This window comes from Zootoca vivipara, chromosome 9 (genome assembly GCF_963506605.1).
Source record: "Zootoca vivipara chromosome 9, rZooViv1.1, whole genome shotgun sequence".
Classification (NCBI taxonomy): Eukaryota; Metazoa; Chordata; class Lepidosauria; order Squamata; family Lacertidae; genus Zootoca; species Zootoca vivipara.
In genome coordinates, this window is record NC_083284.1 from 9,401,873 (window position 1) to 9,418,442 (window position 16,570).

Below are 16,570 nucleotides of genomic sequence, written 5' to 3' on the forward strand. Positions count from 1 at the left end.
TTTGTTTTTGTGTGTGTGTGTGTGTGTGTGTGTGTGTGTGTGTGTGTGTGTGTGTGTTTAAAAAAGTTTCTAATCTCCTTTTTTAAAAATAAAATAAAATAAAACTCCACTATTGCTGTGCTTTAAGAAATAAATAATAACTCCAGAGCTTTTCAATGCTGTACTTTTGAAACAACCCTGAAAAACCCAGGGGACTATAGAAAAATAAAGACACTGGAAAACAAATAGAGATATAAATGGGAAAGGTAAAGGACCCCTGGATGGTTAGGTCCACTCAAAGGCTAATTTTTAGGGTTGCCAGACTCAATAGTGGACAGGACTTCTGTGCCTTTAATTGCCCTGCTCTCTTTTGAGTCTGGAAACCTTAAAGAGAAACCAGCAGACCCTTTGCTTGGAAGGTCTGCTGGTTTCTCTTTAAGGTTTCCAGACTAAAAAGAGAGCAGGGCAATTAAAGGCACAGAAGTCCTGTCCACTACTGAGTCTGGCAACCCTACTAATTTTCTGAAGACTTCCAGTTCTGTTGCTTGTTTACATCTGATTCAGGTAAGGCCGTGAACATGGAACATCAATTACTATCCATCTGTAGTAGACTGGATATACAGGCCAATGAACTTAAGCTCAGTATTTATTTATTTATTTATTTATTTATTTATTTATTTATTTGCAGCATTTATGCATCATCCAATTACCCATATCCTAGGTGGTTCACAAATTAAAATCAATAAAACGCAAAAACGCAAATTCTCAACTAACAACCAATACAAAAAACAGCACCAAGACAAAAAATAACATAAAACCAATGTAAAAACTAGAGATGAGGACCCTTGTGTATGTGTTCAGTAATGCTTCAGTATTAAGAACCCTCCTTTGTAGAAGTTAACTGTCTCAAAGAATTTTTTTAAAAAATGTATTATAAACACCTACAATTGGGAAGCACTTTCCTGCGAGCGCTCCAATTGGAGAACAGCCTTTACCAAAGGTGACGTGGGCTTTGAAGACACTCGAACTCAGGACGCAGGGGAGAAACGTGCTAAGAGGAAGGCATGCTTGACAAATCCACACTGTGATCAACTCCTGCCCAGAAACCTATGCCCCCACTGTGGAAGGACATCTGGATCCAGAACTGGCCTCCACAGTCACTTACGGACTCACTTTTAAAACCGTGTTCATGGAAGACAATCTTACTCGGCTACGAGTAATCGCCAAAGAATATAGTTAAGTCTTGCATGAGATCTGAGCTAGCTGCAGAAACCATGGGCAAGGTTTTGTGGCAATAAATCCTGAGCTCTTAAATTTTGTACACCGGCAAGGTATTTAAAATCTGGACAGGTATAAATCATCCACTAGCTTTTCCCAGTGGTTTGATCTCACTGCCCAGCAGTTGATCCTATATTCTCCTCCAAAAGAGTTCAAGAAAAACCTCAGCTTTCTTGCACCTCTCTATAATCCTTTATTCGACGGGGATGCACAGCAGCCTGCTTAATCCTTACAGTACTATGCCCAATTTTAGCAGCATCTGCCTTTAAGAAACCTTTAGCTGCTTGACTCCCGGGAGTCTGGATGCTTGGAGGAACAGGTGAAGGCTAACACAGACCTGAGAGATTATCTCACTAAGCTGAAAGACCCCTGTGAGAGTCCCTAGGATGGTAATAGGGGAATACCTGTTTGATACACTCACATTGCAGAAGAGAAGCTAAACCACTTTGCTGATACCTCGTATGCTGCCAAGTGATTTGGGGGGGGGGCATAAACTCAGACGTGCTGTGTCTGCTGTAGGGAAACAGAAGGTTGGGGAAGGAGATAAATGACAGTGGCCACATAGCCAGTATCTGGTGTATTTTTTGTTTCTTCCAAAAAGCATGAGTGGTAAACCAAAGTTTTCTTCTTGTTCTGGGGGACACAGAGAACTTACCTCACCCATTTGTTAAGTACTGTACTGGCTGTTGGTCAGTTTCTAAGCACAGTTCAAAGTGCTGCTGCTTGCCTGTACGACAAGGATGGGGAAACTGTGGTCCTTCAAAGTTAATAGTGGACTACAACTCCCATCATCCCTGGCCACTGGCAATGTTGGCTGGGGTGTATGGGGTTTGTAGTCTAACAGTATCTGGTGTGTGGGCTTGTCTAGGGTTGATCCTCATGTTCTAAACTGGCACTGCTATATCAGTCTTCTATATTTGCCCAGGGTTTTCAACACATCATCTTGTTCAGAGGTAGCCAACGTGGTGCTCTCCAGATCTTGTTGGCCTCTGACTTCCATCAGTCCCAGGTAGTAGGGCTTGTGGTTGGGAACGCTGGGAGCTGGAGTCCAGAAACACCTGGTGAGCACCACATTGGCTACCCCTGTTTTATCTCAGTCTTAGCCAGTGGCGTACCAAGCCCAGGTGGTACCCGGTGCAGCGCCTGTGCGGTACCCTGTATGGGCTGTGCATGTGCAGCATCCCGCGCGTGCGCATTCCATACAGGGTGCTGCACATGCACAGTCTGTAGGGGCTGCCGCTCGCGCACAGTGGCCGTATAGGCTGCCGTGAGAGTGGCAGCCCGTACAGACTGTGCCTTATGGGCTGCCACTTGGACTGCGCCTTACAGACTGCGCCTTATGGGCTGCCGCTCTCGCGCAGCAGCCTATTCGGCCACCGCATGCCAGTGGCACCCCGTACGGGCTGCACATGTGTGGAATCCCACGCGTGCACACTCCATACAGGGTGTCGCACATGCGCAGTCCGTACGGGCTGCTCCTGCCATATAGACTGCCACACAAGCGGCACCCTGAGTGTCACCCCCCCTCCAGGGTGGCACCCAGGGTGAACCACCCCCAACGTACCCCCTTGCTATGCCCCTGGTCTTAGCCTGCTGGAGTTCTGGATTTTACTGCTTCTGCTGCTGACTTCAATTTTATTTCACTGTTGATCTCATTCCACATAGAACTCCTTGTGAACTTACTGATACATATATCTCTCAAAGCAATAAATGCAACAGTGGAAACACTTTTCAGAATTTTTGAAGAGCTGTTATAATCAAATGAAAATGGGGGCAGGGTTCAAATTATGAAAACAATGATAAGTAAAATACAGGATAATTATATTAGATTAAAGTACTGTATGTCATATAAAGCAGTAGGTATAAGGTAGGAAACCTGTGAAAATAATAAAAAGTTATGTCTTTAAAAATGCAACAATTGGAGGGGAAGGCTTGGAGAAAACACCCAAAGATCTGGCCTAACTCCACCAGACATTAACAATGTGATTAGTAATTATCTGTTTAAGAAACATAAAAAAATACCAGGTGTGTGGGATTAATATCAGTGTACTGCAGAAAGGGAGGTTTGAGTCTTTCTTCCCCCCAGGTGCAATCTCTGTGAAATCCACCCCACCCTTGCAGTAATTAGCATTGGAGGGGGTACCTCCCATTGATAACAATGGAAACACCTACTTGATTACTCCATGGAAGCAGGGGTGGAAAGTCATTAGAAATTATAGCTGGGGAAAGAGGATTTACCCTGCGTCCTGAGAACAATCTTCCCGCATAGACCTAGCACTCAATTTTTAAAAAATCACACTGCCCAGTTGATAATCACATGGTTAACATTACATCCTACACACTGGGCAGCAAAATGTTGTGGACTGGCTCTACTAGGCTGCATCATTTGGACAATACTATTCCCAGTTCTTATGAGGGCTGTAGTTCATTGGTAGAGTGTCTGCTTTGCATGTAGAAGATCCCAGATTCAATTCTCAGCATCTCTAGATGAGGCTGGAAGATAATCCAGGCATAGGCAACCTTGGCTCTCCAGATGTTTTCGAACTGCAACTCCCATGATCCCTAGCTAGCAAGACCAGTGGTCAGGGATGATGGGAGTTGTAGTCCAAAAGCCGCTGGAGGCTTTCACTGCCCACTAGGCATGATAGCTATATTCTACCTCTACTTAGGGTTGCCAGACTCAATATAGGACAGGACTTCCGTGTCTTTAATTGCCCTGCTCTCTTTTGAGTCTGGAAACCTTAAAGAGAAACCAGCAGACCGTATGTTTAATTTCCAAGCAAAGGGTCTGCTGGTTTCTCTTTAAGGTTTCCTCTATTGAGTCTGGCAATCCTACCTCTACTTGTTCTTCTGCATACCAGTGGCTGTTGACCACAAATTGCTGCACTCATTTCCTTCTGCAGAGGAGGGAAACATAGGCCACTGTGTGAACAGGAAGCTGGGCTAGATGTGTTTTTCTCCCGATCCACCAGGGCTCTTTTCATGATTAGACCCCCGTGAATAAGGTAGAGCAGGCATAGGCAACCTTGGCTCTCCAGATGTTTTGGAACTACAACTCCCATGATCCCTAGCTAACAGGGCCAGTGGTCAGGGATCATGGGAGTTGTAGTTCCAAAAAAGACTAAACTGATAGGCCTGTGTCAAGAGCTGTAAGTTGACCCACAATAAACTTCTTGAGTTTCACACAGCCTGTTCCAAAACATCTGGAGAGCCAAGGTTGCCTATGCCTGAGGTAGAGCCACATAATGCCTCCTTCAGGCCAAAAGGCTATGAGATAAAGCAGAGCCTTTATTCAACACAGCTGCAGGCTCCCCCCCCCCCCCCCTGCCGACCAACAGCTGAGTCATTAACCCACCCACAAAGCCAATTGGAAGAGAAATTCTATTGGGCAGCACTGCTGCTAATCACTAGCTGGCCTGCCTCTAAATGGTATACATTTAACACTTGGGATCCAAGCAGCTCTGCAGGGTGCTTGTGTTACTGTTTGTCGTTGCGTTGATTGTGCTTGCTGCAACGCAAAGATGGTGTCTCAGGTGTGCCAGAACTTCCATGCTGACTGCCAAGCTGCTGTAAACCAAATGATTAACCTGGAGCTCCATGCTAGCTATGTCTACCTGTCCATGGTAAGTTCTTCTTTGAGCTATCTTTGTTTGTTGGGGAGAATAAACTTCACTGGCTCCCCCCACCCATATGTAATTTCGCCTTTGGTCTGATCCTATGCATATCTCTTCACAGCTAACATGCACTCTGAGTTCAGTAACATCTATTTCTGATAAAGCTTTAACAGATAGATTCCTAAGCCTTGCAACGTTCCTCAAATGTCCTCCACTATTAGTGCCCAATGGGATCTTGAAGGTGTTGTTTCTCTATAAAGCCTGAATTGAGAGAACATAGTCCTGTTGAAGAAACTAGGCAACCATATGTCACCTTGAGCTCGCTGGAGGTCCATCGGGCTATAAATCTAGCAGGGTGAATTTGATTTAAATCAAATCAAATCAAATCACTAGTCAGTAAGACTTTATTTAAATCAAATCAAATCAAATCACTAGTCAGTAAGACTTTATTTAAAAAAAATTACAGAAAGACTCATCCTTGCTGGTATAATCTTAATATTTACAACCAGATGAAGGTTTCATTTTTGGAATAATATATTTTCAGAGTAGTTTTTACAGTTATATCAAAAATTACTGAGAATTATGAAATGATTGTGAGGGTTTAATAAGTTAACTGTTTATATTTGGACAGCTTTTCTGCTGTACTTTATTGGAAGGAGAAAAATAATCATTTCCTTAACAATTTAAACAAATAACTAAAACAACATTATAGCATATGTATCCATGTTTGTTAACTGATGTGGTTAAACATGTGTGTTTGTTTGTGTGTGTGTGTGTGTGTGTGTGTGTGTAAACCTAGACTGAGTTTTAGCACACATGAAAAATTTAAAACAAATCCTTATTTCCTGACAAATAGCCTTTGGACTATAATGGTAAATAGAAAACTATCTTTAGAAAGATTTTTTCTCCCAAAGAATATTATTTTTAAAATCTGATTTAAATTTTTAAAAATCTGATTTATTTTTTTAAAAGAAAAAATACATTGATTTTTACCCACCCTGAAATCTAGTAACTTTGTCTCCTTCCAGTCCTACCACTTTGACCGTGATGATGTTGCCTTGCCCCACATGGCCAAGTTCCTGAAAGAGCAATCCCATGAAGAGAGGAAGCATGCAGAGAAGTTCCTGCAGTACCAGAACAAGCGGGGAGGAAGCATCCTACTGAAGGACATCAAGGTGAGGTGAAAAACGGGAGGTCTTTAGGCTGTGCTGAACATAGAAGAATATCTTGGGCCCTGATGCAATATCCCTTCCATCTCATCCTTGCGTCCAACTCTTGTACAGAAGCCAGAGAAGGATGAGTGGGGAAACAGCCTAGATGCCCTGCAGTCTGCTCTGGAGCTGGAGAAGGTGGTGAACAAGGCCTTGCTGGATCTGCACAAGCTCGCAACAGAGAAGGGAGACCCTCATGTGAGTTTTTGATAATGTCTCATGGTCCAGAAATCTTCTTTCTGTGCCTGGAGGCGGTTGGAGGATGGATGGCGGCTAATGGATTGAGGTTGAATCCTGACAAGAAAGAAGTACTGTTTTTGGGGGACAGGAGGCGGGCTGGTGTGGAGGACTCCCTGGTCCTGAATGGGGTAACTGTGCCCCTGAAGGACCAGGTGTGCAGCCTGGAAGTCATTTTAGACTCACAGCTGTCCATGGAGGCACAGGTTAATTCTGTGTCCAGGGCGGCTGTCTACCAGCTCCATCTGGTATGCAGTCCACTCTGCCCGTGGACTGTCTCGCCAGAGTGGTGCATGCTCTAGTTATTTCTCGCTTGGACTACTGCAATGCGCTCTACGTGGGGCTACCTTTGAAGGTGACCCGGAAACTGCAATTAATCCAGAATGCGGTAGCTAGGCTAGTGACTGGGAGTGGCCGCCGGGAACACATAACACCGGTCCTGAGAGATCTACATTGGCTCCCAGTACATTTCCGAGCACAGTTCAAAGTCTTGGTACTGACCTTTAAAGCCCTAAACAGCCTCGGTCCTGTATACCTGAAGGAGCGTCTCCACCCCCATCATTCAGCCCGGACACTGAGATCCAGCACCGAGGGCCTTCTGGCAGTTCCCTCATTGTGAGAGGTGAGGTTGCAGGGAACCAGACAGAGGGCCTTCTCGGTAGTGGCACCCGCCCTGTGGAACGCCCTCCCAGCAGATGTCAAGGCAATAAGCAATTATTTTACTTTTAGAAGACAACTGAAGGCGGCCCTGTTTAGGGAACAAAATTTAAAAAATCCTTCAGTAGCACCTTAAAGACCAACTAAGGTAATTTTTAAAGTTTGATGCTGTACTGTTTTTAATATTCGTTTGGAAGCCTCCCAGAGTGGCTGGGGAAACCCAGCCAGATGGGTGGGGTGCAAATAATAAATTATTTCTCTTGAGAGTCCCATGGACTGCAAGAAGATCAAACCTATCCATTCTTAAGGAAATTAGCCCTGAGTGCTCACTGGAAGGACAGATCGTGAAGCTGAGGCTCCAATACTTTGTCCACCTCATGAGAAGAGAAGAGAAGAATCCTTGGGAAAGACCCTGATGTTGGGAAAGATGGAGGGCACTAGGAGAAGGGGACGACAGAGGACGAGATGGTTGGACAGTGTTCTCGAAGCTACGAACATGAGTTTGACCAAACTGTGGGAGGCAGTGCAAGACAGGAGTGCCTGGCGTGCTCTGGTCCATGGGGTCACGAAGAGTCGGACATGACTAAACGACTAAACAACAACATTATTTATATTTAGGAGGCTTAGGGTGCTGAATGCACCATAGTTAGCTGTGATAGAGGAGAAAGCTATATATATAAAAAGATACCCGTTCTTTCTGCAAGGTTTCCTTCCTTCCATAAAACCAATGCCTCTTATTTCTTTTCTGCCCCCATGGCATTTAAAAATAGGAAGACTCAACTAGAGATGGACAAATCTGTCAGCTGCTTCTTTTCTTGGCAAGCAAGCCTCTTTGCTACGAGGTGTAATAATACAATGTCAATAACTAGTGTATTTCAGCCCATTCAATAACGGGCGCTATCTGTCCTTTCTGTCGGCGGTGAGGGGAGAGGGCCCCCGCTCCCCTTCCCCAAAACGAAAGGCGCCCCAAGAGCGGGTTGGCTCTTGATACCCTTCGCGGTCCCCTGCCTCTCCCTCCGCCACACCTGAAGTCCCGCTCCTTGGCTTGGCTCTGGACGCTGAATCGCACCCAGGAATCCATTTCAGCAGCAGCAGCAGCAGCAGCCTCTCCTCAGCGAATGCAGCACCGGCGGGCCCCCTCCTTCCCTCGCCTCCTCCAGGCTCGCTGGCAGCCCTCGGCAGCTCTTTCCTTGGCCTCGCAGGGCCACACCGCCCTCCGCCTCCCTCAGGGCCGTCACTGTCCCACTCCCACGGCACGTCCCCTCGGCCGCGGGCTGGAGACTGGGGGGGTCCTCGTTCAGGAAGGGGGGAAGGCTGGCAAGCCAAGGGCGAGTGGGGAGGTACCCCGCGGGGCATCTAGTTATCTAGCGGTAACTTCGGGGGGCAGTACGGCAGCGCCCGAGGGACAAATTTAAACAAGGATAAGGGTCAAAGGTTTTGTTGTCGTTGCCGGGATATATATACTGGCTCGCTCTGAATCGCTCCTCCGCCCTCTTAAAGGCGATTGAGGTGGCCGCTCCGGCTGTGAGGGGATTGAAGGGGAGCGGCCGGCTGGGGGGGCGGTCCTGGTGCCCGCCTCGTTGCCTCAGCCTGGCTCATCTGCCTGCCGGGCAGAGCGGGCGCCAAGCTCCCCTCTCTGAAGTGTCTCTGCGCCCAGTCTCTGCTGTCGAATCCCTGTGCCCCTGGGGCACATGCGCATTAGCGCGCAAAACGGGACACACGGAAAACTTGGACGCAGAGACACTTGCACTTTATTATATAGGATATTATTATTGTTTAAATCTAGAAAGCCTTTCCATGATTGGACACTGTGAGTGTCTGTTGGTTTAGCTTCTCGTCTAGAGGCTAATGCCATATGCCTTATTCCCCTTTGTGTCCATCTTGTTTGAGGACAGGTTCACAAAAGCTTGTCTTAAACCAGGGTTAGGGAATCTGTGGTAATCCAGATGTTGTTGGATTACAGCTATCATAATCCGACTGCTGTCCAGGCTAGCTGGTGGGATCTGAAGTCTCTGAAGTCCAACAACATCTGAAGGGACAGAGGTTTCCCATTATTATCTATACTATTCTATAACCTTGCAGTGAATACTTGTGTAGTTGACCAAAGCTTGTCTCTGATCTTTTCAGCTGTGTGACTTCCTGGAGACGGAATACCTGGAAGAGCAGGTGAAGGCCATCAAGCTGCTTGGAGACCACCTCATGAACCTGAGGCGCCTGGGGTTGCCCCATTATGGCCCAGGGGAGTACCTGTTTGACAAGCTCACCTTGGGAGATAGCAGCTGTGCAGCATCTTAAAATGTGATGGCATATGATGGTGTTAAAAATAATAAATTATTGTCCTAAATGCAAAGTGGTGTGTATGTGTGGTGCCCTCATATTGTTGGAGCAGTTGCTAGATTGTCTCCTACCCTCAGAGCAAACCGATCTCTTTCAGATCTGTTTAGAACAGGGGTTCCCAAACTGTGGTCTGCAAGCTTCATTCAAGTGGCCCATGGCATATTTATACCAACACAATTAAAAATGACAGCCACTAGCACAGTGCCTTACAACTACTAAAAGAGGCAGAGTGGTCTGTTCAACAATTTTCAAGGGGTTGGAGGGTGGGTAAGAGTGTTTTGTTGTTGTCGTTTAGTCATGTCCGACTCTTCGTGACATGACTTCGTGTAGATTAGTGTTTAAGAACTACTAATCTACACTAGCCTGATGTCCCCCAGATGATTGGACTACAGCTCCCATCATCCTCATTAAGGGCTGATGGGTGCATGAACACATTATGGGTCCCCTCTAAAACTGTCTAACCAATTCATGAAAGGATGGAGTGGAGGGTTTTATAAAATCTTCTGATCCATGTTGGTTTCCCTCTCCGTGTTTGGTAGCAGTAGACATCTTGAGTAGAAACATAAAACTACTCTTGTGGAATGTCATGTAGAACAAAAGTGGGGAAAACCTCTGGCCAAGGGGGCTGATTGTGTCTCTCTAAGTCCATCTCTCTGGTCCTTGAGACTCACCAGCACCCTGAAGTGCTTCTGCCTGGCTGTAATGTGTCCTTGAAGTGAGGTTATGCCTCTTGCTAGTCTGGATGGAGAGAAACCTTTGGCCTTTCTTGCCTGCCATACCTGTAAAGGAAGCAGTGTGTGTTGGTCTACCCAGGGGCGTAGGGAGACGCTGCAACACCCGGGGGTGCGGCGTCACTACGTAATGACGCATGCGTGTTACGTAATGGCACATGCGTCATTACGTAGCGCCGGATCCAGCGTGTGCGCAGTCAGCATGGGGTCACGGTGCCGCTCAGGCATGGCGGCTCCATGGAGCGCCGCTCGCTAATGGCAGCCCATTAACTGGTGCCATGTGAGAGCGGCACCCTGTAAGGGCCGCCGAGCGTGTGCGGAACACAGTGGAGCTGCCGCTCATCAGCGGCACCTCGATCAGACTGTGGATTTACGGGCGGAGGCGAGGGGCGGGCCAGGGAGGCTGTCTGTCACCCCTCCCCAGGGCGTCGCTCGGGACGGACCGCCCCCCGCCCCCCGCTTGCTCTGCCCCTGGGTCCACCTACTTCTGCCTCTTTCTCTACCCATTGCCAGCATGTTGCCCATGAAGTAATGTGGCCCTCTGGCTGAAAAATGTTCCCTGTTCCTGACACAGGATATGAGTGATGTAAGGCTCGATATTATGCACATGCATTGGAGAAAGGCACAGAAGTCTCATCCAGTTGCCACCATGGTGGCATTTCCTGCCCTTTGCTGTGGAGTTAAGTCACCCTGTCCTGATGGACTCTTGTCTTCCTCCCTCTAAAGCTGATTTGTCTCACAAGCTGAAAAGGGTCTGCCATTTCCCTCGCTGCCTCCCTCAGGATCCCCAGTCCCCATAATCAGAAGATCCTTTCACAGACAAGTGATGGACAGGAGGTGTTGATTGACTAGGTATGGATTGTAGTGTTGAAGTGATGATAGAAACTGTCCCTGTCTGGTAGAGTCTTCCCTTCCTGTCACGTACAGGAGGCAGCTCAGTTTTTGATAAGCCATACAATGGTCTGTTGCGTTTCCATTGCACTGGACACAAAGGGAAGGAGAGACACTTCTTGTGCATTGAGCTGAAAATTAGAATATCGTCGAAAAGTGCATTTATTTCAGTAATGCAGCTTACTAGTTTTTATTTTTATTTTAATTTTTACAAACACTTTCTTTTGGAAATTCCACAGTAATAAAACAAATAGTTACAATAATGCAAAAATAAACATCGCTATTACATTTCATTGGGACCCAGGTGGTGCTGTGGTTAAACCACAGAGCCTAGGGCTTGCTGATCAGAAGGTCGGCGGTTCGAATCCCTGTGATGGGGTGAGCTCCCGTTGCTTGGTCCCAGCTCCTGCCAACCTAGCAGTTCGAAAGCACATCAAAATGCAAGTAGATAAATAGGAACCGCTATAGCGGGAAGGTAAACAGTGTTTCCATGTGCTGCTCTGGTTTGCCAGAAGCGGCTTTGTCATGCTGGCCACATGACCTGGAAGCTGTACGCCGGCTCCCTCGGCCAATAATGTGAGATGAGCGCGCAACCCCAGAGTGGGTCACGACTGGACCTAATGGTCAGGGGTCCCTTTACCTTTTATTACATTTCATTAATTACATTCCATTTATAATTGACCCGCCTAATGACAAATAATTACAATTACAACAAATAAAGGCATGACATATCTTGCTTTGCATGTCATGCATCTATCTCATATATTGGTTTCACCTTTTAAGTTGCATTACTGAAATAAATGCACTTTTCGACGATATTCTAATTTTCCGCGTTTCACCTGTACTTCAAGCTTATACAGTCATAGAACTGTAGAGTTGGAGCCATCCATTCAGGTCCTACACATGTGACTTTAGCCCTTTAGCAATTTGAAGATGGCTACCAAATCTCCACTTAGGCTCCTCTTTTTCCAAGCTAAACATACCCAACTCCCTCAACTGTTCCTCATGAGGCTTAGTTTCCAGATCCTATTTATACCTACGATAGCTATGCTAGCAAACACAAATGTACGCCTTCCTTTTGTCTTTTCGCAGGGTTGTGCAATGCTTTTCATTCTCGCCAATGTGAAAGCATCCTATTTCTTTCCACTGATCAATTGCTTCCTGCAAAACACCTCAAAGTAATTTAAAGATAAAAGCTTCAACAGTGCAATTCATGTATAAAAGGAATTGAAATGATTTCATATACGAACACCTTTTCAAATTCACAGAAAGAGAGCATGATTTTACAAAAAAAAGAGAGAAAACAGCTGAAAAAGGCTTGTTGCTGGAGGGGAAGTAGGGTGCTTATTAAGAATTCATGTTCCATCAAATACACTCCCCCCCCCAAAAAAAGACTAAACTGATAGGCCTGTGGCAAGAGCTGTAAGTTGACCCACGATAAACTTCTTGAGTTTCACACAGCCTGTTCAATTCTTCCAGTTGACAGACTGTTTGTGAACATTCTAAGGCAGGCATCCCCAAACTGCGGCCCTCCAGATGTTTTTGCCTACAACTCCCATGATCCCTGGCTAACAGGACCAGTGGTCGGGGAAGATGGGAATTGTAGTCCAAAACATTTGGAGGGCCAAAGTTTGGGGATGCCTGTTCTAAGGCACTCATATTCTCTCAGCCAAGGAGACCCACAAGTTCTACTCCTGAGAAATAAGTGTACAAAACATTATACCCAACTGATTTGCGCAAAGCATTTTCATTTTTAAAAAAAGTTTGAATGAAGGTTATCACTCTCTTTGCCATGCCATGCTTGTGAACTTCAAAGCATCGCCTGGCTGATCCCTTGCTAAGAACATAAGAGTCTTGGTGATTGAAACTGAGCAGGAAGATCTGCCTGGCCATGGAAAATAAGAGGCTTGCGAGATCAGACTAAAGGCTTATCGAGTCCAGCACCCTGTTCTCAAATTGGCTAGCTACATTCCCAGCAACTGGTCCGCTACTACCAATTGATAACCTTATTCTCCACAAATCTGACCTTTTAAATACTGTACATCCAAACTGGTGTAGAAAAAGCATATGGTCTTAATAAAGGGATTTGGTGTTGGCAAAGAGAGAACATGCAAGGTCATCCCCAAAAGCAGCAGGAGGAGTAGATCTTTCTACTGCATTGTTGTGGACCCTGGTTTCTTTTTTTAACTTTCCCTTCAATCATTTGAGAAAGGTCTGTGCTCATTGCAAAATGCTGTTTCTATGGTGATACTTTGTCAGCAATTACGGAAGCGGCCTGTGGCGCAGCTCGAAAGTTGAGATTACCTTTTAAAAATAAGTTGAGGGAATTTTAGAAAACCTGATAAAATTGCGGGGCTTTCCTCGAGAGAGCAGGATTACAAACCACAGAGATAAGGGTATAATATAAAAATGTATTATACTAATGGAAATTGATTGCAAAATGCAGGTGTGGGGGCAAAATTGCATACAAATATGGGTATATTAGGAGAAATGGACACACACACTGGTGTGCAAATGCGATGGATTTAATTTAAGATTGGGAAAATGAGCATCATAAGGAAACCCTTCTGCTTCAGGGCATCTGCTCTCTGGAGCGGGTAGAAGATGTCCTCTCCGGGCTCTGGGGGGACAAGTCTCATGAACTAGAGGCACAGTGGGCCTTTGCTGAGTCTGGTTAGGTTTCTCCCCCCCACTTCTGGGTTTCTGGGGCCCAGCTCAGCCTGGGAACTTCCTGTGCTGCCCACCTGAGAGGTGCCGGAACTGCACTCCGGCACGCTCCGGCTGAATTTATTTTTAGCCCTGACAAAACCTATTTGTTGCAAATGTCTGAATCCCATTTCATGGGGCGGGGGGGGGGGGTTGCTACCTTCTTCCTTCCATATCTCTATAAAACATTTCCTCAGCGAAGCCCAAAAGAACACTTTGTTGATTCATCTTCTGTGTCACTTCCCCACTTAGTTTTCAAAAAACCACTTATTTTCTTCATTTCATGGATTCAAGTGTAAATAAATCAGCACAGGCTGGTTCTCATGCCAACCGCAAGGTTGACACTTTCCATTCTGTAAGCAGAGGATAAACCCAATTTATTTACACAGGCAAAATGTGGATTGACCTGTCATCTTACGGTGTGTGTGTGGTTTTTTGTTTTCGTTTTGGTTTTTGTGTGTGTGTGTTGCTGATGGATTGTGGATCCCTTATCTACAGGAAGCTGATGAGAAGCCCACAACAGGTGATGCAAAATCCTTTTTCCTTGCTGAATTAGCTCGTATCTTGCATATTGGCACAGATAATGGAACTTAAGACTGGCAGGGCAGAGGTGGGAGGACGAGAAATTGATTCACCCACTGCTAGCCTAGCCCCATCATTATCTAAAAAGATAAACCTTATGCAAAGGATGTACCTGGTCTTTGTCCACTAAGGTATTTCTGTGGGATCAACCACTTTCATTTTCCACTGTGCTGCTTTTCAATAAGATTGATTTACAGTACTGTTTTTACTTGTATGCTCACATTGTAAACTGTCCTAGGATCTTAGAGTGAAGGGCAGGTAAGAAATTTTAAGGAAGAAATAAACTGGCACCCTGCCCACAAGAATTATTCAGATCTGGGGGTGGGGGTAGGGATGTATTTATGAGAGATCCATTTTTTATCCAAGCCAATATTGTGTGTGCACCAGCCCATATATCACACATTTTTAAAAATCAGGTTTTAAAAACTTATTTATTATCAGCTGCCTTTTTTGAAATCAGATGCCTTTGTGCCAAAGTTTTTTAATGATGGAAGTGTTTTTAACAGGTTGTACTGATTGGCTGGATTCTGTGCTGCTGGAGTCCACATCCTGACCTTTGGGGGGGATTTTAATAGTTAACTGACCATGAGCTTATTCCATGAACATGTATGTGATGAACCTATCAATTTCAGTTTCTCTCAGATCCATACCTGTCAAGTAGCTGTCAGAGAAATAAGGGACCGGGCCAGAAATAGCAGACCGGAAGTAGCGCTTGCCGCCATTTTGGAACTGGAACGGAGCAATGGATTCAAGCTACAAGAAAGAAGATTCCACCTAAACATTAGGAAGAACTTCCTGACAGTAAGAGCTGTTCGGCAGTGGAATTTGCTGCCAAGGAGTGTGGTGGAGTCTCCTTCTTTGGAGGTCTTTAACCAGAGGCTTGACAAGCATATGTCAAGAATGCTTTGATGGTGTTTCCTGCTTGGCAGGGGGTTGGACTGGATGGCCTTTGTGGTCTCTTCCAACTCTGATTCTATGATTCTATGAAGCACTCAAAGACCGGCACTTTTATTATTTTGTAGACTAGACTGCCGTATTTGGTGTACACAGTTCAGAACCGGGTTACTTGAGAGACACTCCCTGCATCTCTCATATAAACCACTGCATTCTGCAGGAGAGTTTCTTGAAGTCTTCAAAATAGCAGAAGCCCAGCTTCCACAGTACAGTGGTACCTCAGGTTACAAATGCTTTGGGTTACAAACGCTTCAGGTTACAGACTCTGCTAACCCCCAGAAGTACTACCTCGGGTTAAGAACCTTACCTCTCACCTACCATCCCAAGCAACTGGTCTTCAGAGGCATTCTTCCTCCAACAGTGGTGGTAGGCCATACCCATCATGGCTAATAGCCACTTCCTGAATTCATCTAATCCTCCTTTAAAGCAATCCAAGCTGGTGGCCACCACCAAAAACAAGAGCTGTTTGACGGTGGAACGGAATCCCTTGGGATATTGTGGACTCTCCTTCCTTGGAGGTTTTGAAGCCAAGGTTGGGTGGCCATCTGTCATGGATAATTTAGCTGAGATTCCTGCATTGCAGGGGGTTGGACTAGATGACCCTCGGGGTCCCTTCCAACTCTATGACTCTATAATTCTATGATCGCTGTCTCCTGTGGAAGCAAATTTTAACTCTGCACTGTCTGAAGTAATACTTTCTTTTGAACCTTTGTTGGATGTCCTTGAGTTCCAGTATTATGAGAGAGGAAGAAAAACTCTGCAACTATTTTCTTCACACCATGCATAATTTTATTCACCTCCAGTGCTTTTAACTTCGGCAAGCTGAAGCAAAGGAAGGTGGTATATTAATAGTAGCGAATATGGAACTAAAATATAACTTTCACACTCAGACATGTGGCATAAATAGACAATAGGGGTTTTTTTCACCTCTTCGGATAATTTTACTAATACAAATAAAGTTAAGCTGAATTTTCTGTAAAGTTTCTTAAGCTTTCAGACATTCGAAGAGCCTGTGGCATCAGGCCAATTGGCAACCTAGTCCAACATCTTGGTCTCAGTGTCTGAACAGTTGCCTGTAGGAAACTTGCAAACAGGAACCAAGCAAAAGAGCACTCTCACCTCCTGTGGTTTCCAGCAATTGGTATTCAGAAGATTTGCTGTTCCCACCATGGAGCAGAGGCTGGCTATTATAGCTTGTAGAGCCCTCACTTCCATGAATTTGTTCCATCCTCTTTTAAAGCCATCCAAGTTGTTGCCATCACTGCTTCCTATGAGAGCAAGTTCCAGAAGGATGTCGAGAAGCTAGAACATGGGCCAAGGAGGGCAACCAAGATGGTCAGGTGTCTGGAAGCAAAGCCTGATGAGGAACGCTTGAAGAAGCTGGGTTATGTTT

At 45.6% G+C, this 16,570-nt stretch overlaps 1 protein-coding gene across 1 annotated transcript; it reads left to right on the forward strand.

Moving 5' to 3' along the window:
* The first annotated feature begins 4,778 nt into the window (after positions 1 to 4,778).
* On the forward strand, positions 4,779 to 9,271 carry LOC118079085 (ferritin heavy chain A-like). The gene is made up of 4 exons (XM_035103125.1): positions 4,779 to 4,880; positions 5,900 to 6,046; positions 6,155 to 6,280; positions 9,104 to 9,271. Exons 1-4 carry the CDS (start codon positions 4,779 to 4,781, stop codon positions 9,269 to 9,271), a joined length of 543 nt encoding a protein of 180 aa, XP_034959016.1.
* Positions 9,272 to 16,570: the final 7,299 nt, after the last annotated feature.

Bases quoted from the DNA above. Each gene is read 5' to 3' on its own strand.
- LOC118079085 (XM_035103125.1), top strand. From the start codon at position 4,779: ATGGTGTCTCAGGTGTGCCAGAACTTCCATGCTGACTGCCAAGCTGCT. The intron at 6,047-6,154 runs GTGAGGTGAAAA...ACTCTTGTACAG, and splicing joins TCCTACTGAAGGACATCAAG to AAGCCAGAGAAGGATGAGTG. The intron at 6,281-9,103 runs GTGAGTTTTTGA...TGATCTTTTCAG, and splicing joins CAGAGAAGGGAGACCCTCAT to CTGTGTGACTTCCTGGAGAC.